The 22,793-nt window shown below is 37.7% G+C and overlaps 1 protein-coding gene across 1 annotated transcript; it reads left to right on the forward strand.

Annotated features, from left to right (window-relative positions):
* Positions 1 to 804: 804 nt before the first annotated feature.
* On the forward strand, positions 805 to 21,128 carry LOC113024696 (B-cell receptor CD22-like). Its single transcript, XM_080302497.1, has 13 exons — positions 805 to 1,008; positions 3,928 to 4,084; positions 6,628 to 6,966; positions 7,084 to 7,305; positions 7,427 to 7,759; positions 7,977 to 8,213; positions 8,326 to 8,658; positions 8,743 to 8,967; positions 14,691 to 14,945; positions 17,871 to 17,955; positions 18,048 to 18,105; positions 19,096 to 19,352; positions 19,520 to 21,128. Exons 2-13 carry the CDS (start codon positions 4,030 to 4,032, stop codon positions 19,581 to 19,583), a joined length of 2,463 nt encoding a protein of 820 aa, XP_080158623.1. The 5' UTR covers positions 805 to 1,008; positions 3,928 to 4,029; the 3' UTR covers positions 19,584 to 21,128.
* The last annotated feature ends 1,665 nt before the right edge of the window (positions 21,129 to 22,793 follow it).

Raw genomic sequence — 22,793 nt, forward strand, 5'->3', positions numbered from 1 at the left:
CAAAACACCCTGCTGACCTGTCCATTTTTGATTATAAATTTGCAGCCTGGATTCACTCGAATGTGGAAAGAGAATTTATCCCAACATTGAAAGAGCAAAGAAGAACTGCAGCCAACAAAGTTTTCTAAAAGCTTTCCTAATCAATCAATCAATCAAGAAAAACCACGCACGTATTAAATAGGATATGCCAGTCTTCAAAAGTCAGCAAAAGATGACTGACAAAAGATGCATTGCACATGTAATGCACATGTCATGCAGTGACCACTATTGGCCAAAGCAGACAAAGCAACCTCATTAGTTAACTCAATTACTTTTTTATTTATTTATTTTTACTTACTAGCTCAATCGAGACTCAATAACTCATTTACAAGGGAGACCCGCTTCAGACAAACATGTTACAATTAAAACAATAAAATAACAAGAAATTAAAAATTGTCACAGTCATATCAAAACCAGGAGCACGTTCCCAGTGATGATGTCACCAGGTCGGTTGTACGTCTTTTTTAAGTCTGCAAGTGAAATCAATTAAGAGAGGATTTCCTTAGAGGAGAGAAGTTATGACGATTCTATGAAGGGAATAGTCAAATAGTCCATACATATTATTTCATTTATTTGTTTTTGTTATGAAATCATTAACTTTATCACCATAAAATACGGTTTGCTTCACAAGGTACTTATAAACGTGTTCGTTTTCTAGCATTAGTTTTGTTTGTTTCTGACACCAAAGACTATAATTCAGTCAGCCTCTGACCCCGCCTCCTCCTCCTTATTTCATGATTTGGTTTGGTCCATGTGCACGCGCTCTTAGCGATACAGAGATAGCGCTGCAGTAGGATGTCTCTGTTATCAGTAAAGTCTGAGTTTCGAAAAAGAAAAAAAGAGACAGGCAGAAATTAACTTGATGGACTTTCCTAGTTTTAGTCAGCTTGCTTCATTTCTGACAGAAAATAATGTGTTGGTTGTTTTAGCCAACTTGTAATTGGAGGCAGAACCTTTGTACATAAGCAGGTGAGTTCTTTTATGCCAAAATGTGTCTCTAAGGGGGCACCTTAGGAATTTTTATCATCATAGCCTACATAAAGAGAGAAGTACTGTTACAGGTGATCAGAGTTTTCAGTGAGCTAAATCAGATTAAAACCTTTGCTTTATAGGTCTCAGGACAGACATATTAGTTTGCTATACTTTGCTTGAAAGCTGATATTCAAAGGATTATTCACATTTGCCAATATGTAGTATTATAAATACAAATGTTCAAGCAGTAAAAAATACTTAAAATACTAGAATTTTAGAAAATATTAAAATGTAAAAAGTGGTTTCTACATATCTCATCAGTCTTGCACAACATTATAAAATCTATTTATATTATCTATTTAATCTATTTATGAGAATATTGATCCAGGTCTGCACAGTGTTATATTTTCAGAGCTGGCATGGTTTACAGTATTAATGTGGTGGGGCCTAAAGTTTTATATATATTTATTTTTGCATGGGACACCAAATCTGTGCTTACACCACTGCAGCCAAACCAGCATTTCGTGCTCTATATGTAGCAATTACATACCAGAGATCATAATAGGTTGGTGTGTAGTATAAAATATGACATATTATACCAAGACTGAAAAAACTTGAAATGTACCACATTTAAAACCAGGAAGTTACAAAAAATTCAACTGTTTAACACTGATCGGTATCAGTGCCTGATCGACAAAGCACGGGTAGATATGACTACATATTTCCATTAATTACAAAAGATGCATTAATAAGTCTAAATGTTTTTAGATAAATACTTAGTAATTATCTAATACAAAATTATATTTAAAGTCTTGTTCAGCCCCACTTGTCACATAATAAATCTGTAATAGAACAGGGCTGCAGCCCAAAAATCACACCCTTACTTACATTCTTTCTTTGCCATTTTTCTGGAAAATATATGGGTTAAAAATTAAAAAAGGAAAATAAATAAGAGTAATTTGTAACTTAAAAACAGTACATCACAAGACAATCCTTTAAAACCTGGGCCACCTTTGCAAAACCGGCATGCAGTTATATGCATAATGGGTTGCATACAGTTGTACACTCAGAAATGTAGCCACATGTATGATAGTGCAAAAATATCTGTCTTAGATGGCATAGTGTAAAAAACAGGATTAAATATGGATTTCTTTTCCAGTTTTTGAATCAGATCATGATTTTAAAACTACTGTAGATACAATGTTTTTATCAGCCCATCTGCTCCAAAATTAGTATCTTCAGTTATCTTGTCAAGATGTGAAGAAATAGAACCCTTCTTAGTCTCGAAGTATTTGAATCTTTCAGGCCGCACACCATATATATTTATTTTGACATCCATGGTATTTTGTAATATTAGAAATGTGATACTAGTTTCAATGTAAGCACTCTGGACATGAGACAAGAGCTGGAAATTCAAATTGCTTTCATTAAATACATTGTGTATTTCAGTATGTGAACTACTGCAGGTTGCTTTTGTCGTCGGACTCTTAGAGGTGATTACAGGAAAGCTCACTCAGCACTGTTAAGCTACAGCTATCATTTTAACAGAAAGGCTACCAGACCTCTTCAGCTGTATTTCCCTCACCTGTTCTTTTTATCTAAGAGATATTTTGTGGTAAAGATTTCCTCTCAGCTCTCTTTAAACCCGCATTAAATCTGCAGCTTTACAGTAAATCTGTTCATGGTGTTGTTAACACATTTTGCGGTAATTGTAGGAGCAAAGAGTGATTGAAATACAGTGCCTTTTTTAAGGCACTGAAAAGTAAAGTTTTTCACCTCATAACCAAAAACTTGTGTTTTTTTATTTATTTAGACTTTGTGTGATAGACCAACACAAAGTAGCACATACATGTGAAGTGGTATGACATTGTCTTGCTGGAGGGTGAATCTTCCTCCCAGTCTCAAGTGCTTTACAGCCTCCAGCGGGTTTTCTTCCAGGATTGCCCAGTATTTAGCCCCATCCATCATTCCATCAACTCTGACCAGCTTCCCTGTCGCTGCTGAAGAAAAGCGTCCCCACAGCATGATGCTGCCACCACCATGTTTCACAGTGGGATGGTGTGTTCAGGGTGATGAGCAGTGTTACTTTTCTGCCACACATAGCGTTTTGCATTTAGGGCCAAAAGTTCAACTTAGGCTCGTCTTAACACAGCACCTTCTTCCACATGTTTGCTGTGTCCCCTACATGGCTGCTGGCAAACTGCAAACAGGACTTTATATGCCTGTCTGTCAACAATGGCTTTGTTCCTGCCGCTCTTCCATATAGTCCAGATTTGTGGAGGACACGACTTACAGTTGACATGTGGACACATTCTCCCACCTGAGCTGTGGATTTCTCCTTCAGAGTGACCATGAGCCTCTCTGACCAGTGCTGTCCTTGCTCGGTCTGTCAGTTTAGGTGGACGGCCATGTCTTGGTAGGTTTGCAGTTGTAGCGTACTTTATCCATTTTTGGATGATGGAACAGTACTCCTTCAGATGTTCAGATCTTGATTCCACTGGATTTTACTTAAGGTGTATCAGAATTCAAGAGCATGAATACAAATACACGCCACACTTTTCAGATTTCTATTTACTTAAAATTTGGAAAACTATGTATCGTTTTCATACCAGTTCACAATTATGTGCTACTTTGTGTTAGTTTGTCACAGAAACTCTCAATAAAAACATTGAAGTTTTTGGTTGCAAGGTGGCAAAATGTTAAAGTTGAAGGGGTATGAATACTTTTTCAAGGCACTGTATGCCAAATTTGTCTGTTAAGAAGTTAATCTTACATGTAAACCACTGTATAAGGAGCACTTCTTCACTTCATTAGGGTTCGAGTGGAGGTTTACCAGATTTCATCTGTTTACGCATGTTGAGCATGTACTGCGGAAGGAAGACAGTTTAATATCACTTTTATATTTTCCAACCACAGAAGACGCTGCCATCAAAGACTACATCCTCAGCGTCTGATGAAGACTAGCTGGCACACAGTATTTGTCATGTTGGTGTGAATTAAGAAATGAGATGAGCAGCTATGAGTTTAAGTGCAGCAGCCAGTGGATTTGTTCTCTTCCTTCTCTCACTAACAGGTATTGTGTACCCTTATATTTGATTTATATCTGCAGTTACACCTCGACACCAGAGCTGTTTCTGGCTGTCACACATCCACCATCTGCAGGAATTACATATACATGTTTGCATTTGATTTGTACTTACAGTTTTCATATATTTAAATATTTTTTGTAAATAAATACAGATGCTGTCTGATGTGTACAAACACCGCAGATATTATATATACATGCATTTAGAAAAAGACAGAGTGGTTTCCACTTTTCACATTCTCAGCAACTTCACCATGACACTTAACATTATAAAGCTACAGTATGTCTCTATTATACAGGATAAAAAGAAGAAACAACTGATGCATTAATTGTTATAATTTACTTTTTATAATATTTATTTAAGTATAGTAATGTTTTTTGACATACTGTAGTTACTTTAGTGTTACATTATATATCATTGAATTACAGGGAGAAAAATTCTAAAGATTAACAGAATTTTCTGTTATACTTTGTTGTCAAGTAGTATAAATGGATCATTTAGATAACAGATAATTTAAAATGTGTAAATCTATTTATATTCTAAGATAATCGTTTCACACATTTGGCTGAGAAAAACAGTTGTTAAATATTTTTTATAATAGAAATGAAGCACAACGTTTTTTCAATTGTGTGAAGTTCTCCCCTATATGCAGCGGGTAAAATAAGTATTGAACACGACACAAATTTTCTAAATAAATATATTTCTAAAGGTGCTATTGAGATCAAATTCGGCAACAACCCATTCAATCAAAACATGCAAAGAAATTAAACCACAGATGTTCAGAAATTATGTGTAATAAGGAGAAATAACACTGGGAAAAATTATTAAACATGCTTACTGACATATTTAATGCCTCGAAGACAATTCTCCAACGGCGCTGTAAACAACAGTGGACTTGTGCGTAACAAGCAAGCGAATAATGCAGAAAACAGATTTTTAGACGGGAAACTGTTCTTGAAGTGTACTGTGTGTGTGTGTGTGTGTGAGAGAGAGAGAGCTGTGCATGACGTGTGATTTTCTCGTGGTGGAAGCAAAACATCTGACAAGGATGCCCCCTGGGCGCCTCCTGGGTGAGGTGTTCCAGGCATGTCCCACCGGGAGGAGGCCCCGGGGCAGACCCAGGACACGCTGGAGAGATTATATCTCTCGGCTGGCCTGGGAACGCCTTGGTATTCCCCCGGATAAGCTGGAGGAGGTGGCTGGGGAGAGGGAGGTCTGGGCCTCTTTGCTTAGGCTGCTGCCCCCGCGACCCGGCCCCGGACAAAGCCGATGAAGATGGATGGATGGATGGAAGCAAAACAGCAAAAGTCAGAGTGAATTCATGACGATGTTTATGTGAAGCATAGTTTGGATCTTCTTTTGCTGCTGGTTCGGTCAATATTGTTTGGAGAGAGATCAAACTAACAGCTTTAGAATCAGTGCTCTCATTTACTGTTTTAGCTGTTTGGTGGTTGTCAAACTTTTGTGAGGTTTAACCTGAGATTCTGGCATTTCGGGCTAAATAAATTTACATTAAAAAAATCGATTCATTAAAAAAATCAATTCAGGATTTTAATGAATCGATAAATCGATTATCAAAACCCACCCCTACTTTATATGCAGTGCCCTTTGACCTCATAACATTGTTTGTATTATGGTATCAAAAGAGTTCAATTTTGGTCTCATCTGATCAGACTATATTCTCCCAGTATTTCACAGGCTTGTCTAAATGTTGTTCAGCAGACTTTAAAATCAACATGCTTTTTCTTCAGAAATTGAGTTTTGCGTGGTGAGCGTTCAAATAGGCGATGTTGGTTGAGCATTACTTATTATTTTCTTTAAAAAAAATCTTACCTGCTGATTCCAGATCTTTCTATAGGTCTCCACAAGTGCTCCTTGGCTCTTAGAAACTCTTCCGAATTCTTTTTACTCCTCTGTCTGAAATCTTGCAGGGAGGATCTGATCATGGCCGGTTTGTGGTAAAACGATGTTCTTTCCACTTCCACATTATGGCCCCAGCAGTGCTCACTGCAATTTTCAGTACTTTAGAAATTCCCCTGTGACCAATGCCATCACAATGTTTTCCAACAACAAGGTCGTGACAGCCTTATGAGAGCATAGTGGCTTCACCCATCATGAGATGTTTCTTGTGTGGATGGCCTGTCTGAACCAGATGATATTAATTTGCACTTCGTGACAGGATTGGTTTCTAATTTCTGACAGATTTCAGCTGGTGGCATTATTTTCCATGCCTTTTTTGCAACTCCACTTTTTTGTGTTCAATACTTTTTCCTTCTGTCATTTCCCATTATTACACATAACTTGATTTATGGACATCTATGGTTTGATTTCTTTGCATGTGTGGATTGGATGGTTTGTTACTTACATTGGGTGAGAATTTCATGTCAATAGCGCCTTTAAAAATATATTTACTTAGAAATGTGGTTTAGTTTTCCATATTTATTTTACCTGCTGTAATTACTCGACTTCATAATTTTACTGTTGTTTGTTATTATAAATCTGACCCATTTTGATGTGTTCTGTGTTACAGTGGTTGAAAGCCAGGATAATTATGGAGTGACTTACACTTCTACTCAGATCTGTGCCTTTAAAGGATCAACAGTGGACATAGGCTGCTCCTTCAAACACCCTTCAAGATATACGTATTTATGGAACACAGTTTGGTTCACCAAAGGAAATGATAATAACCCCGATGATCTGAAAACCGACCCAGTATATGCAGGTCGAGTGTCGTACAGTTCTGACTGGAAGAGCTGCACTCTGACAATCAGAGACCTGAGAGAGAGCGACTCAGCTGTGTACAAGTTCAGGTTTGAAACAATCCAGAAAAGTTTTATTGGTTTACCTGGAGTCACTCTGACTGTCACAGGTAACATTTTTATTTACACATCAGTCAAAACCTATTATTACCATGACTGTGTGCATTTGCATTATTGATAATGGATGTCTACGTTTCTGCTCTGATTTTATTTCTTCACATAATCAGTTCTTCAGGTACACGTGGACACATCATCATATCCTGACTCAGCAACACTGACTTGTCGGGGCAGTTGTCGACTAAATAATCATCTCTTCTATGCCTGGTACAAAAATGGTCAGAAAATTTCTAATCAGTCAGACCAGTACTGGTATACAGACAATCTGAATCCTTCAGATAGCTACTCCTGTGCTGTAACAGGTCATGAAGATTTCTCCTCTCCTTCAGTGTGTGAGTTTATTTCAGTAACATAAAATCATCTTGTAGAGTCACTACATACATCTGAATAAAAACAGTCAAACTCACAGTAACTACTTTCTAAATCTGACTTAAAAATCATTTTATGTTTCAGGTGTCCAAGATGATTCATGCAACAGAGTGAATTACAGCAACAGAAGAATCTGTGCAGTCAAAGGCTCATCAGTGGACATTTCTTGTACTTACAACAGTTATGAAAGTTCAATCCAGTCAACATCCTGGTTCCGTTCTGGTCGTGGATCTGAGGACCTCAGAGAAGACTCCCAGCATGCAGGTCGTGTTGAGGTGACTGAAACAGACCGAGGACGCTCCACTCTGAGAATCAGAGACCTGACAGAGAGTGATTCAGCCGAGTATCACTTCAAATTCAAAACACAAAGCTTTGAATGGGGGAGTAGTTTACCTGGAACAACTCTGACTGTCACAGGTACTGATCAACACACACTGATGGATATTTAATCAATTTTTATTTGCATGTTCTCCCATACCTTTTAATAATAGTTTGAATGGTTTCGGGTCTAAAGATGGAGAGAATTAATACTTTGTTTCTAATTAATTTTATCACTTCTGTGAATTTTACTAATGTCTCCCTCAGTGTGAGAGTGACTGACATCTTATTTATTGTTTCTTGTCCACTGTTCAAGATGTTCAGGTCAGAGGGTTCAATGGACGACAGTTGGATTGTGTCACCAGATGTGATCCTTATGTTTCATCTTATGTCTGGTACAAAAATGGACAACAAGTGATTGGAGCCAGCTCTTCTTCTTATGAAGCTCAATATGACACTTCATACAGCTACCCATATCAAAGGTCATATGGCAATAAAAACAGCTACTCATGTGCTTTAAAAGGATTTGAGGATTTTCACTCTCCATTAGTTTGTGAGTTCACTTTGAGGTTTTACCTGAATAAAAACTTAATCTAGGTGATAATTAATGTCATGTTCTGTCAATAAATTTGGTTTTAAAAAAAATTGTAATTGTAATTTTTCAGGTATATATGTTGAACGGTGCAACAGAGTGAATTACAGTAACAGAAGAATCTGTGCATTCAAAGGATCATCAGTGGACATTTCATGTACTTACAACAGTTATGAAAGTTCAATCCAATCAAAGTCCTGGTTCCGTTCTGGTCGTGGATCTGAGGATCTCACAGAAGACTCCCAGTATGCAGGTCGTGTTGAGGTGATTGAAACAGAGAGAGGACGCTCCACTCTGAGAATCAGAGACCTGACAGAGAGTGATTCAGCCGAGTATCACTTCAAATTCAAAACACAAAGATTTGAATGGAAGAGTAGTTTACCTGGAACAACTCTGACTGTCACAGGTACTGATGAATACACACTGATGGATATTTCATTCAGTTAAGTCATTTAATTAATAATGTGACTATTTTTGTTATTTCACACAGCTCTGCAGGTGAAGGTGAGCAGAATAATATCAGTCCATGAGTCTCAGACTGAGGCAGAGCTGAAGTGTGAAAGCAGCTGCAGTCCAGCTGGTCGTCTTTCTTTTGTCTGGTTCAAAAACAATCAGTTTATGGTTGAACGACGTTCTTATCAAGATCTGTTCAGTCCTGGAGACATCATCTCCTGTGCTTTCAAAGGACACGAAGGTTATCACTCAGATCCTGTGTGTAAGTTTACTTCATTGCGTTATGTGGTCATCATCCCAAATAAGTTGGGATGATGTCCCAAATAACATCTACACCCTTTTTTTTCACCAAACTGTTGGTTCAGATATTCAGCATAACTTACAATACTATACAATAATTTAAATTGTGTGAGTGTGTTACAGTACAAAGAGTTTAAAGGTGAGTGCAGCCAGGTTCATGAATCAGAAACATTTATTGACTTAGAGTAAGTTCAAAAAGAACAGTCAATGTGATGAACAATGGTTTGACCATGTAAATAAATAAATAAATAAATAAATGTTTATTTATATAGCACCTTTCAAGACAGAATCACAAAGTGCTGCACACATAAAAAGATTTAAAAAGAGAAAATAAAACAGGCAAAAAATTAACCAAAAGCAGTTTTAAAAAGGTAAGTTTTGAGTTGTTTTTTAAAAACAGCTACTGAGTCCACAGTTCTTAATGCTTGGGGGAGAGAGTTCCACAGTCTAGGGGCCACAGTGGCAAAAGCTCTATCACCCTTAGTCCTCCTCTTAGTATTTTTTATAGCAAGTAAGCCCTGATCAGATGACCTCAAAGACCTGCTAGGGACATCGGGCTGTAGCAGATCAAAGATGTAGGCAGGTGCCAGTCCGTGCACAGCTCTGTAGGTCAAGACCAGGATCTTAAAATCAACTCTAAATTTAACAGGAAGCCAGTGTAACTGAGATAATAACGGTGTCACATGTGAGTACTTGGAGGATTTTGTCAAAAGCCTCGCTGCAGTGTTTTGCACAACCTGCAGACGATCCAGAGAACCTTTGCTTAGACGCATAAACAGCGAATTACAATAATCCAAGCGTGACGAAATAAATGCATGTATAGCAATCTCGAGTTCAGAGCGAGATAAAACCGGGCTTAGCCTAGCCACATTTCTCAAATGATAAAAACAAGACTGAACCAGAGATTTCACATGCCCATCCAATGTGAGACTCGAGTCAAAGGTGACACCTAAATTCCTGATAGAGGATTTAACATAAAGTGAGAGAGGACCAAGGGCTTTCACTATCTGCGATAGAAACCTATCAGGGGCGCATACGAGGACTTCGGTTTTCCCCTCGTTGAGTTGGAGGAAATTTGCAGCCATCCAACGTTTGATCAAATCTAAGCAATCATTCAGACGCTGAAGCCTAGATAAATCCTCGGGCATAAAAGAAACGTACAACTGAATATCATCAGCAAAATAGTGATAAGAAATGTCCTCAAAAGAGCCCATTATATGCTGGAGGGGGAGAAGATAAATTCAAAACAATAAAGGCCCCAAAACTGACCCTTGAGGGACACCATAAGTAAGGGAGGTAGAGGATGACCTAAAATCGGAGACTGCCACAGAAAAGGATCGGTGATGGAGATAAGAGGAGAACCACTCTAATGCAGTTCCAGATACACCAACCCATTTCTTCAGCCTTTCAATGAGGATGTGATGGTCAACTGTGTCGAAAGCTGATGTGAGGTCCAACATGAGTAGAACAGAGCATTTTCCTGCATCATTATTCATCAAGATATCCCTTGAGACCCTAAGAAGAGCTGTCTCCGTGGAGTGAAATTGACGAAAACCGGACTGAAACTTATCGTAAATGCCATGTTTGTCCAGAGCTGCCATAAGCTGCTTAGCCACAACCTTATCTAGAAGTTTAGCGATTAACGGTAACTTAGAGATAGGTCTGTAGCTGTTCCAAAGAGAGGAGTCAAGCTGAGAGTTTTTTAAAAGTGGGAGAATAGCAGCGTTTTTAAAATAAACCGGAACTATACCAGATGCCAGTGAAGAGTTGATTAAAGTGAGCACACATGGGCCAATAGACTGGAAGACATTTTTGAATAATGATGCAGGTATAATGTCAAGTGAACAGGAGGATTCACTGAATTCACAGTGTGTGAATGTGTGCGTGAATGGGTGGATGACTGGATATGTAAATAGCGCTTTGGGGTCCTTAGGGACTAGAAAAGCGCTATATAAATACAGGCCATTTACCAGGCCAGGCCACTAATTTCACTAGCTCAAGTAGTGAAACCGGAGAGAAAGTATCCAAGATAATGGGCCGGGATGGGGTAGAGATTGAGATAACAGGTGAGTGTGTAAAAATCATTCTCACGTTATGAATTTTTGCAAGCAGAAAAGACAGAAAATTTTCACAGTCCTCGTTAGAAAATATAGGGGCCGCAGGCAGAGCAGGAGTAACAATGTCACTAATGGTGTTGAAAAGCACCTTAGGATTGCCTCTGCTCTTTGTAACCAAGTGTGAGAAATGGGCAGCCCTCGCATCTCTGATCGCATTATTAAAAGAAGCTAAAAGGTCCTTAAGATAGAGGAGGTGAACATTTAGATGAGTTTTCCTCCACCTACGCTCCGGTTTACGACAATCACGTTTTAGACAACGAATACTGTCATTTAGCCAAGGAGGAGATTTAGAGGCAGAAACACTCCTCATCTTAACCGGACAAATTTCATCTAAAATAGAAAGGCAATAATTATTAAAAAGACTGGTTGAGAAATCAACACCATTTTGAGAAGATAGCTGTAAGTTAAAAGCATCCACAAATTTGTAAATATTGTAAAACTTTTCTTCTGTCATTTAATGGTCGGGCATTGTACAGCTACAAGCATTTCATCCCCATGTCATACTGTGTATGGTTGTGTGTGTGTGACAAATAAAATTTGAATTTGGAATTTGAATTTGAAATTTCTCTGCTGTGGAGGAGTTTAAGATGCGAGAGCTAACCATCCGTCTGACGGGGGACAAAGGCTCATTAAAAGACAAGTTAAAAACAATAACATAGTGATCAGAAATAAAAATGTCCTCAGAGCAAATAAAATCAATATTTAAACCCAAAGTAAAAACAAGGTCCAGTGTGTGACCTTTGCTGTGTGTAGGACCGGACACATGCTGAGTCAAATGAAAAGAATCCATAATGTTCATAAAGTCTCTGGCGAATGGGTCGGAGTCATTATCAACGTGTATGTTAAAGTCCCCAACTATAAGCACCCTAGACAGCCTCATAGTAGCGGATAAGAAGTCACTGAGCTCCGATAAAAATAACCTGTTATATCCAGGTGGACGATACACCACAGCACAGTAGAAAGGATCCTTGTTACCAATTTTAAGCAGCTGCAGCTCAAACGAGTGAAAAAGTCCAGTTTTCACGGAGCGGCAGGAGAAACGGTCCTGGAAAGCCACGGCAAGCCCACCACCCCGACCAGACAAGTATAGCCATCCGGGCAGAGTTCAATAAGTGACGAGTAGTCTACATCCCGCTGCCAGGTCTCAGTCAGGAATAAAAAATCTAGTTTTTTAGATAATATAAAATCATTCAACAAGAATGATTTATTAGAGAGAGATCGAGCGTTAAAAAGTGCCATATTCAGTGAGCTAGAAGCCTCATTATTTGCAGAGGCTCGAGTTAAGGGACGTAAATACACAGGGTTCGAGCCGTCACGCTCGTAGAATCCACTCACCGAGGGAAGAAAAAGCCAGCCCGCAGAAGAGTCTGGATAAACCCTCCTGAGGTGGCACGGTCTCAAAGAGCCGGGCCCAGCGTATCCAAACAAGGCCGTGGAAAACAAGTCCCCCTCCATGGAGCTTTTCTGGACACAGGAGACAACGCACGCTCGACATCGCTTACCAGACAAACCACGCCGCCAGTACATCCTGAGCTTTACCTGAATACCTCCTCTTCTCCCTCTCCTTCTCCGTGGTCTAGAGGGACCACTGAAATCGCCTGATGAGGATCCAGCTAATGGAGGAGGGTGGAAAATGCCAGAGGACGACGAGACATCGTGTGGCATCATAGAGGATCGGATGGATAGCAAAGCCAGGGCCGCAAATACATCCTTAAAACTGAGTGAGAACAGTAGAGCAGAAAAAAACAACACAACAGTAGTAGAGCGCGACAAACTACAACCGGCAGCGGCAGAGCCGAACACAGGCGCCATCATACCGGAAGGACTCGTATTGTTGTTGTGAAGAAAGCAAATAATTACATGAAAGACAGTAGTATTCTGAACAACAAATAATTAAGATTAAAGAGGAACATCTACTTAAGGAAATAAGGTGACTTCATTATAAAGTTGCTGTGGAGAAGAGGTAGGAGAAGATGAGTTGAGCAATCATTGCTTTTTCCCCATGCATAACAAAGCAATCTTAACCACCGCCTTGTCTCACCATTTATAGTCAGGGAAAAATTGTTTGAACCCCTGCTGATTTTGTAAGTTTGCCCCTTACAAAGAAATGGTCAGTCTATAATTTCAAAGGTAGGTTTATTTGAACAGTGAGTGACAGAACAATAACCACCAAACCCAGAAAAATGTATTTCTAAAAATCCGGTCCAGTTGTCCTGTCCCCTTGGCAGAAAAAACACCCTGCATTTTTGATGGTGGGGACGGTGTTCCTGGAGTCATAGGCACCATTCTTCCTCCTCCAAACACAGCGAGTTGAGTTGATGTCAAATATCTCAATTTTTCTCTCATCTAACCACAACACTTTCACCCGGTCCCCCTTTGAATTATTGAGAGGTTCAGTGGCAAACTTCAAACAGGGGATTGCAGGATTTCAGTCCTTCATGGCGTAGTGTTTTCTTGGTCCAGCTGCCTTGAGATCACTGATGTTCCTTCCGAGTATTTCTGGGCTGGTTCCACATTGTTCTCATTATTACTGAAACTACATGAGGTGAGATCTTGCATAGAACTCCAGACCGAGGGAGAATGGCAGTTATTTTATAGTTCTTCCATTTGTGAATAATAATGTTGTCACCTTCTCACCCAGCTGCTTGGTGATGGTCTTATAGCTGATTCCAGCCTTGTGTAGGGCCAGAATTTTGATTTGCCTGATATACTTGGGAAGCTCTTTCATCTTGGCCGTGGTACAGAGTTTGGAATCTGGATGCACTGATGGCTTCTATGGACATCTGTATTTTATACAGGTAATGAGTTGAGAAGGCTCCCAACATCAGCTGTATAAAATACACTTGGGAGCCAGAAATCTTGCTGACTGGTGGGGGATCAAATAATTATTTCCTTCATGAAAGTGCAAGTTCATTTATAACTTTTTTGAAATGCATTTTTCTGCATTTTATTTCCGTTATTGATCTCACACTGTTCAAATAAACCCACCATTGAAATTAAAGACTCATCTTTGTTAGCGGCCAAACTTGCAAAATAAGCAGCGGTTCAAATAATGTTTCCCCTGACTGTAAGTGGTTTAATTTTATTTTGAAATACAAATGTAGATGTAATCCTGCTTATTTAGCTTATTTAGAGGATTTGATTACTAGTTTAATAAACAGGGATGTGCTTCTGACAGGGTTGTGCAGGGATCTGTTTTTGACTGTCTACAAAGGTCTGTCCATGGACTGTCATGTGTACATCCAATTTATGGAACAACTGACAAATCCAGCAAACATGGTATGTTCATGCAAAGCATGAACCTAATATATTGAGGATAACAGATCCTTCAAATATTTAAAGGCTGACTGTTTCCCCATACTTGAGGGTGTGACAGACTGAAATGAAAGTGAGGGAAATGTCTTGACCATAACTTTAAAGAAGAAATACGGATATTTTGAATAAACATTAATGCCAGAAGAATAAAGATTAAAGTTTGTATTCTTGTGTTTTGCTTGCTGTAATTATTAACAGAAAAATACACAATGTATTATGACGTTAATTCTAATGTTAATATTTTCTGTTCTAGACATTCCAAAGCTTCCCTCTGTGTCAGTGAGTCCCTCTGCTGAGATAGTGGAGGGAAGTTCAGTGACTCTGACTTGTAGCAGTGATGCTAACCCAGCAGCTAATTACACCTGGTACAAGGAACAACAACCGATCAGCCAAGAAAAGCAGATCATCTTCAGGTCCATCTGGTTTTCTGACTCTGGAAAGTATTGCTGTACCGCTGAGAATGAGCTGGGCAAAACAATATCTAAAGTCATCTCTATCAATGTGAAATGTGAGTGAAAAAACTTTTTGAAAACATAATTTCCCTCTGCTGAGATAGTGGAGGGCAGTTCAGTGACTCTGACCTGTAGCAGTGATGCTAACCTAGCAGCTAGTTACACCTGGTACAAGGAACAAAACAGATCAGTAGAAAACAGCAGTTAATCTTACAGTTACAGAACAATTTATTTAGTTTATTATTGGTTTACCAGTGTCAGTTATGTAGGGAAATAAAATAAGATTACAGTATGTATACATTTATGAATCAGATAATACACCCATAACCTGTTACCAAATGGTGTTGACAGTGCTTTCAGTCTCAGCTTTCATCATGTCCTCGAGATTTTCAGTTGACTCAAGTTGGCTGCCAAAGATATGGGGCGCCATTTGTAAAGTGAAACATGCTGAAATTAACGGCAACACATTTTTCCACATTTAGCTCAAAACAAGTCATTTTTTACAACATTTAGTAAAATATTTGTAACTTTTCATATTTAAAACAGAATTTTAAATGTTAAATCTAAATGTTAAATATTCAATCTAAATGATAACTGTTAAATCTAAATGTTATATTTAAATCTAAATGTTAAATGTTAAATCTAAATATTATATTTAAATCTAAATCTAAATGTTAAATCTAAATGTTAAATGTTAAATCTAAATATTATATTTAAATCTGAATCTAAATGTTAAATCTAAATGCTAAATGTTAAATGTTAAATCTAAATGTTATATTTAAATTAAATGTTAAATGTTAAATCTAAATATTATATTTAAATCTAAATCTAAATGTTAAATCTAAATATAATATTTAAATCTAAATCTAAATGTTAAATCTAAATATTATATTTAAATCTAAATGTTAAATCTAAATATTATATTTAAATCTAAATGTTAAATGTTAAATCTAAATATTATATTTAAATCTGAATCTAAATGTTAAATCTAAATGCTAAATGTTAAATGTTAAATCTAAATGTTTAGGCTAACATGCAAATTTATTGCACGGATCAGCGGAAATACCAAAATAAAAGCTTTCCGAAAACCTCCGGTGCAAAAGTGTGCCGGTAGTGGTCAGACACGTTCTCACTCCCAAAGCGTAATAATTTTCGCTAGGTGACAAATTGTCAACATTTTATGCTTTCGGGTACCCAACACGTTCCTAAATTACGGCATCGGAAAAAAGGAGAGCACATGAGAACCGTTTGGACTCAATCTACACGTTCGTTCATTTTCTAAAAATCGCTTTGGAAAACACTATTTTACGTCATTTAACTGCTAGTAAAGGTCAGGAATAAGGTTATAGTTAGATAAGGTTAGGTTTAGGGCTGGAACACATGGCTGGAACGTCTATTATGGCGGGACTGTCATTCCACTGGAATTCAGCCATAACCCGACCATGAGAAAGCACGTCCGGCGATTTAGCTGAAAACATCGGAAGATCTGTTTTGTCGGCGATCCAAAGGTTTAGCAGTAGTGCACTCTTAGCAGCTGCAGTCTCCACTTCACAATCGCTGCAGCACATGTCCAGCAAAATCGCTGGACATGCTCGTAGGCAAGAAGTGAAGCAGCACATGGCGGGCAGAAGCGAGGAAGAGAACAGACACAATTTTGCACCAGAGGTTTTCAGGAAGCTTTTATTTTGGTATTTCCGTTGATCCGTACAATAAATTTGCATATTAGCCTAAACATTTAGGTTTAACATTTAACATTTAGCATTTAGATTTAACATTTAGATTTAAATATAATATTTAGATTTAACATTTAACATTTAGATTTAACATTTAGATTTAACTTTTAACATTTAGATTTAACATTTAACATTTAGATTTAACATTTAGATTTAACATTTAACATTTAGATTTAACATTTAACATTTAGATTTAACATTTAACATTTAGATTTAATATTTAACATTTGATGAAAAGTTACAAATATTTTACTAAATGTTGTAAAAAATTACTCGAAAAAATATGTTTTTGTAAGGTTTTGAGCTAAATGTGGAAAAATGTTGCCGTTAATTTCAGCATGTTTCACTTTACAAACGGCGCCCCATACAAAGACATCATCATAGTCTGCTTCATGAACAATGCCTTTTTATCGGTTTTGTTTTGTTAGACCATATATTACTGTATCACACCCACAAAACAACCCGAGAGACATTCTTACATTCCATACAAAACACTTGAATAATGATAATTACAAGAGCTCTTTACAAGTAAAAATACCAAGTGTGGGTTGTAATATTTCATCTGTTCTCCAGGCTGATTTTTGATGATCTATTTCATCATGCTGTCATAGTCAATGCTGCTGTATATCCAGCTCTGTTTTTCTTAAAAAGAAATCTTGTGGTGCTTTGTGTCTATGTGTTTGACATTTTCCAAATACAAACTGAAAGAGAGTAAATGAAATCTTGTAGGATGGTGACCAGCGTGATATGAGCAAACTCTCAGGTTTGGCAATCACTGTGTAGCAGTTTCACTGTTTGCCAGTCTACAGACACGGTCGTTGTCCTAAATATGTCAGATAGAGTTTCATTGCTACTTGCAGCTGTGGAGCTTTTTAGATGAAATTAAGTGGCCTCCCATTAGTCCCATTAGCTAATGCTAACCACAAGTCTTACTGTCCTGTTTTCTCTGTATTTAGTGTTGAGTCGGTTGAGGTCGACTTCAGTAAAAATCAAGATCTGCATGTTTTAACACACAAACAGTTGTTGTCCTGGCATTAGGTACAATCAAAATAGTAGTACAATGGAGTTGTTACAATGTCCTAATGTTTGTTTTAGTATTGTTAAAGTTTAGAGTTAGAATTAGATTCAGAATCGAGTCGTTAATTTGAAGATTTTGGTCTGATCGGTTAAATGTTTTATCTCCATTTCTATGTGATCCCAAATCTTGTAATCCAGTGACAAATGTTCGGTTTTGTCACTGTTTCCTAGACTCATGGAAAAAAATCGCTGCAGCTGCATTAATCGCTGTTCTAATTCTGGCTGTCATAATCATCTGTGGGATCATATTCATTAGGTGAGCAGTTCAGTTTTATTGTTGTTATTAAAAAAGTCTTTAGTGTTTTCATGTAATAATTCACTCATATGGTCATTCGTCCTTCTGTACAGAAGAAAAGGGTGCTTCAAAACAAATTCATCCAGAGAGAGGCCAGACAACAAAGCAGAGGTAAGGAAGAAGAGGTCAGGTATCAGGTATACATATATGAACCTGAAAAAGACCATGTTAATGTAACTTAATATCCTTGTACATGTCTGTATACTGCTGTCATACACTGCACAGTTGAAAGATAAAGTTAGCTGTTGTAGTACAGAAAAGTGGGTATTAACCCAACCAGATATTAAGCTGCGTATACATTTTTTGACTGTGGGCCATCTAAGATAAAGAAAAAATGGTGGTGATAGCTTTGATTGTGTTTAATGTGGTTGTCCTATCTTAAACAGTGGAAGAACTTAAAAGGTTGGCTGTAGTAATCTTGTAAACAAAGACGGTCTGAGATAAAATCATTACAATGCCAGAAATTTAGGGTGATCCTCTCACAGTGTGCCTGCTGCTGCAATCAACATCTATTAACCAACCATCAGAAACGGAGCATGATGATCAGCTGTGCTGATCAACTGAGCACCAACACTCATGAAAGCGACAAAACAAAGAGAAATGATGGAAGTATCTGGCTTTTAGGAGTTCCAATAAAGAGGAAGATCTAGTAGAGCTCTTGCAGCAGGTTGTTATATGACAGCTGCCAGCTGTTATCAAGTCTGAATCCAGTCTGATGATTCGGTATGGACACCAACAGCAGAGGAATAAAAGCTGATCATTATCATTGTACGATTCACATGCTTCAAACTTCATGTCCCACCCAGGTTTATGAGATCCACACTGCACAGTGTGGCTTGTAATGATTGATTTATAATACTGCACAGTGTGTGGGTACCTTTAGTTAAGACAGTGACTAATTGTAATCAGTTTTCATGTGTTGAGAAAATGACACTTATTTGTTTAATGCTGTTGTTGATGGCATTGCTCTTCCTTTGCTCGGGATATAAACCTCTCCAGGAATACAGATACAAGGTTTGGGAGGCTGTGGCTCAGTTGGCAGGGGAGGGCGGGGGGGTCCAACCATAACCTTTCACCTTTAATAGTTATCTTGAATTTCAGGAAAATTCATATTATTACATGTTTGACCCTGCACCAAGTGGGCGTCCAGAGCATGGCGGCCCTTCAGCTCCAGCACAGAGTAGAGCAGCAGAGGAGCAGCAGGATGATCTTTGCTATTCCAGTGTAACTTTCATAAAGAAGCCAGAAGAGCACGACTACTACAACATTCTCCCCATTAAGACCAAAAGAAGAAAAGAAAAGGATGAAGAAGTAACAGATGTGGACTACACTGTGGTCAGATTTAACAGCACCCAAAGGTGAGGACACTTATTTTCTGTGGGAATGTTTCCATAATTTCTTTGTTTTGATTTTGTAAATGCATTATTTATTTAGTTTTGGTGTAACTTTGGTCTAACTTAAGAAAAGAAAACACTTAATGTTACTGATATTGTGATTTTTATTGACATCATGTTTACCTTTACAGATTAAGAGATCAACAGGCTGCAGAGTATTCATCAGCACTGTACAGCACAGTCAGGAAAAAGTAGAGTATGAACATGAATGTTTGTCCTCAGTAGGGATGGGTATCGTTTAGGTTTTATCTGATACCGGTGCCAAATCGGTACTTTTGAAACGGTGCCAGTGCTCAAACGGTGCTCAAACCGGTGCTTAAAGAATGGAGAACACAAAATTGGTCCAAAAACCTCTCATATTCAGCTGGTTTTTTGTAAAAAGATAACAATGTTAGCCTTTTCTGCAGCTATGGGGCATATATGGTATCACTCTTGGCTGGAAGCAGTGCTTAAACAATGGAAAAAATACAAACTTTGTCCAAAAACCTCTCATGTTTAGCTGTTTCCCTCTTTTTCTTTGGTCATTTTAGCCTTTTTGGCCAGGGTGAAGGGAGTATCTGCCATCAAACAAGAAGACAGCCGCATGTAGCTATGATGATGTTTGCTAGTTCACCTTACATGCATTAATGTAATAACGTGGTTAGCCTACTCAACGTAAATTACACACGAACAACATTAAGCTACTCACGCAGAGTAGAACGGCTGCTGCTGCATCATCATCCTCATCATTTCTGCTACACTGGCAGGGCTAGGGGCCAGGACGCTCCTCTTCGTGTTTTTGGGGGCTGTTGCATAACAGGCAACCCACCCGCAGTAGATGTGCTCGGTGTGAGGTCTCGCAGCAAGCTATCAAATACGGCGCATTTCTGGGCTTTTAAAAAAAACGCTATGCGTTGCCAGGTGTTTCATCGGATTTGAGGTGTTACCTCCTTTGACAGTATCACAGTATCAGCTTAAAGCACTTGTTGCTGCTGAGTTTGCATCTTTTGCTGTGAAGTAGAGCCAGACTTTGACCGCTTCGCCTTGGGCATTTTTAATCTGTAGCTCTGCATAAGGCCCCGCCTACCATCCTTGGAAACGTAAAATGATTGGCTAGAAGTGTATCACAGCTCAGGAAAAAAAAGCACCGAAATAAAGCACCGAAATGTGCGCTGCTTTTCGGTCTGGTTACTACCGTTTATGTCAGAACCGACACCGGTACCCATCCCTAGTCCTCAGTGTACATATTTAATGTTTTTAGGAAGATACTGCTTTTTATGGCTGTGTTTGCATTTTGATAAAGAATGATGCAACAGATATAACAAAATGTGTCCTTGGACAGTGGACTATTATAAACGTTAGAGCTGTGTATATGTGTAACACATGTAACAATCATTACTAGTTTATTAGATGTTAATCTAGCTTGTACTGGAATACAAACTTAATACAGCAAACAAGAAGCACTCTGAAAGCACAAACCACTCTCTGGGCAGTTTTATTTTTAAGGGAAGATTATTACATTTTGCATATGTATTTTGTATTCTTTATTATTTTTAAACTTGCTTTAAGAAGTTTGTAATGCAGTAAAAAAAATGCAATGTGCAAGCATTTTAATATACTTGACATAATTTGAGTATAATATATATATATATTTTTTTATTCGTGTGGATATTGTAAATGTGTAAACATTCACTTCATTGTTTAACACAATTTGTTTAAATCTTTGGTAATAAGCATTAAGTGAATAAAGATTTGATTCGGTTTATTTTGTACATTCAAAATGTTTTGATGCATTCTCAGTCATCCAGGTAAGTAAATCCCAAAAAGTTGATTCAGTTCATCTGGACGTGGTGTTTTCAGTGGGAAGAAACATTTCATCACTGAGCCAAGTGACTTCTTCAGTCTCAAAATGCTACATCCAGATGAACTGAATCAACTGTTATAAGATGTTAATCTAATGTACACAACAAAGGCATACTGAAATGAATCTGAAATCATATTGCCATTTTAAAAAGCTCTGTAAAGCATTATTATTAATTTCACCTGTAGACTAATCTATTGGCCTTAAAGATGAAGTCAGAAGTCAAATGTGACATGAAATTTTAAATTTTTATGCAGTAATTTCTTTCTTCTCATTTTAAAGGGGATTTACAGGCCTTTGTCTGTTCATGCACATTAAGCGTGTACAGAGGAAGTCAGGTAGCCAGATGTCTATCTCTCTAAAATTTTCCAACCACAGAAGAAATCATTTTCAGATCACATCTTCATCTCCATCCATTTTTACTTCTGAGAATTGCATTTCCTGCTCTGTCTCTCTGTGCGGGAGTGTGAATAAGAAACCATTAGGTGAATAATAATAGGCTACATTTGCTTTGCATTGTCCCCACCTGATGACAGTGGTATAGTATGATATGATTCCATATTAGGTTCTTGATGAATGTGTGTTGTTGTTCTTCAGCATGGTTCTATGTGTCCCTTTTTAACTTTGAGTACCCGCCCCTTTAAAGATCTCTGCACAACCCCCGGAGCAGAATAATATCAGTCCATGAGTCTCAGACTGAGGCAGTGTCAAGTGTTCTCTGACTGTGAGGTGTCCACACTTGAAAAAGACCAGACTTTGAATTTCACTCAACTTTATTTAGACCAGCTAGTTAGATAACTGGTAGGTAGATAGGTAGGTAGCAGCAGGTAAAAAACCTTTCAACACAAAAATAAAGAACATTTCATTAACCAGTAACCATTCAGATAAATTACATGCATTACACAGAAGACAGATGAAACTAGAAAAATTTGCATTTCCTGCGAAAATGCAGTGTGGATGCTTAAAGCTGAAGCTGTATGCAAAAAGTAGCTGAAAAAGCTGAAAAGTTGCAGAAATTGTAAAAACTTTGCAGAAGCAAAAGAAGTTTGCTAAAATGGAATAACTTAGCAGAACTGCAATATCTTAGAGGAAACATAATACTTGGCAGAAATACAATAGCATAGCAGAATTTAGCAGAAATATTGTAACTTACCAGAAACATGATAACTTCTCAAAAATACAAGAATTTAGGAGAAATAGTATAAGATAACAGAAAGAATATATTTAGCCAAAAATACTTAAACATTACAGAAACACTATGATTTAGAAAAATAGTACAACAGAGCAGAAATATTGTGATTTACCAGAGACACTGTGATGAACTATGAATATTGTAATTTTAAATTAAGACTATGTTTTAGCACAAATATTATAATTTGGCAAAAATACTATAATTTAGCAGAAATACTATATTAAGCACAAATCCTATAAAAAGCAGAAATGGTATGATTAAGCATAAATACTACATTTAGTAGAAATACTTTGTTTTAGCACAAATCCCATAAAAAGCAGAAATACTATACTATGATTTAGTAGAAAAACTATAATTAATCAGAAATACTAAA

The sequence above is a fragment of the Astatotilapia calliptera genome, chromosome 6, assembly GCF_964374335.1.
Source record: "Astatotilapia calliptera chromosome 6, fAstCal68.1, whole genome shotgun sequence".
Taxonomy (NCBI): Eukaryota; Metazoa; Chordata; class Actinopteri; order Cichliformes; family Cichlidae; genus Astatotilapia; species Astatotilapia calliptera.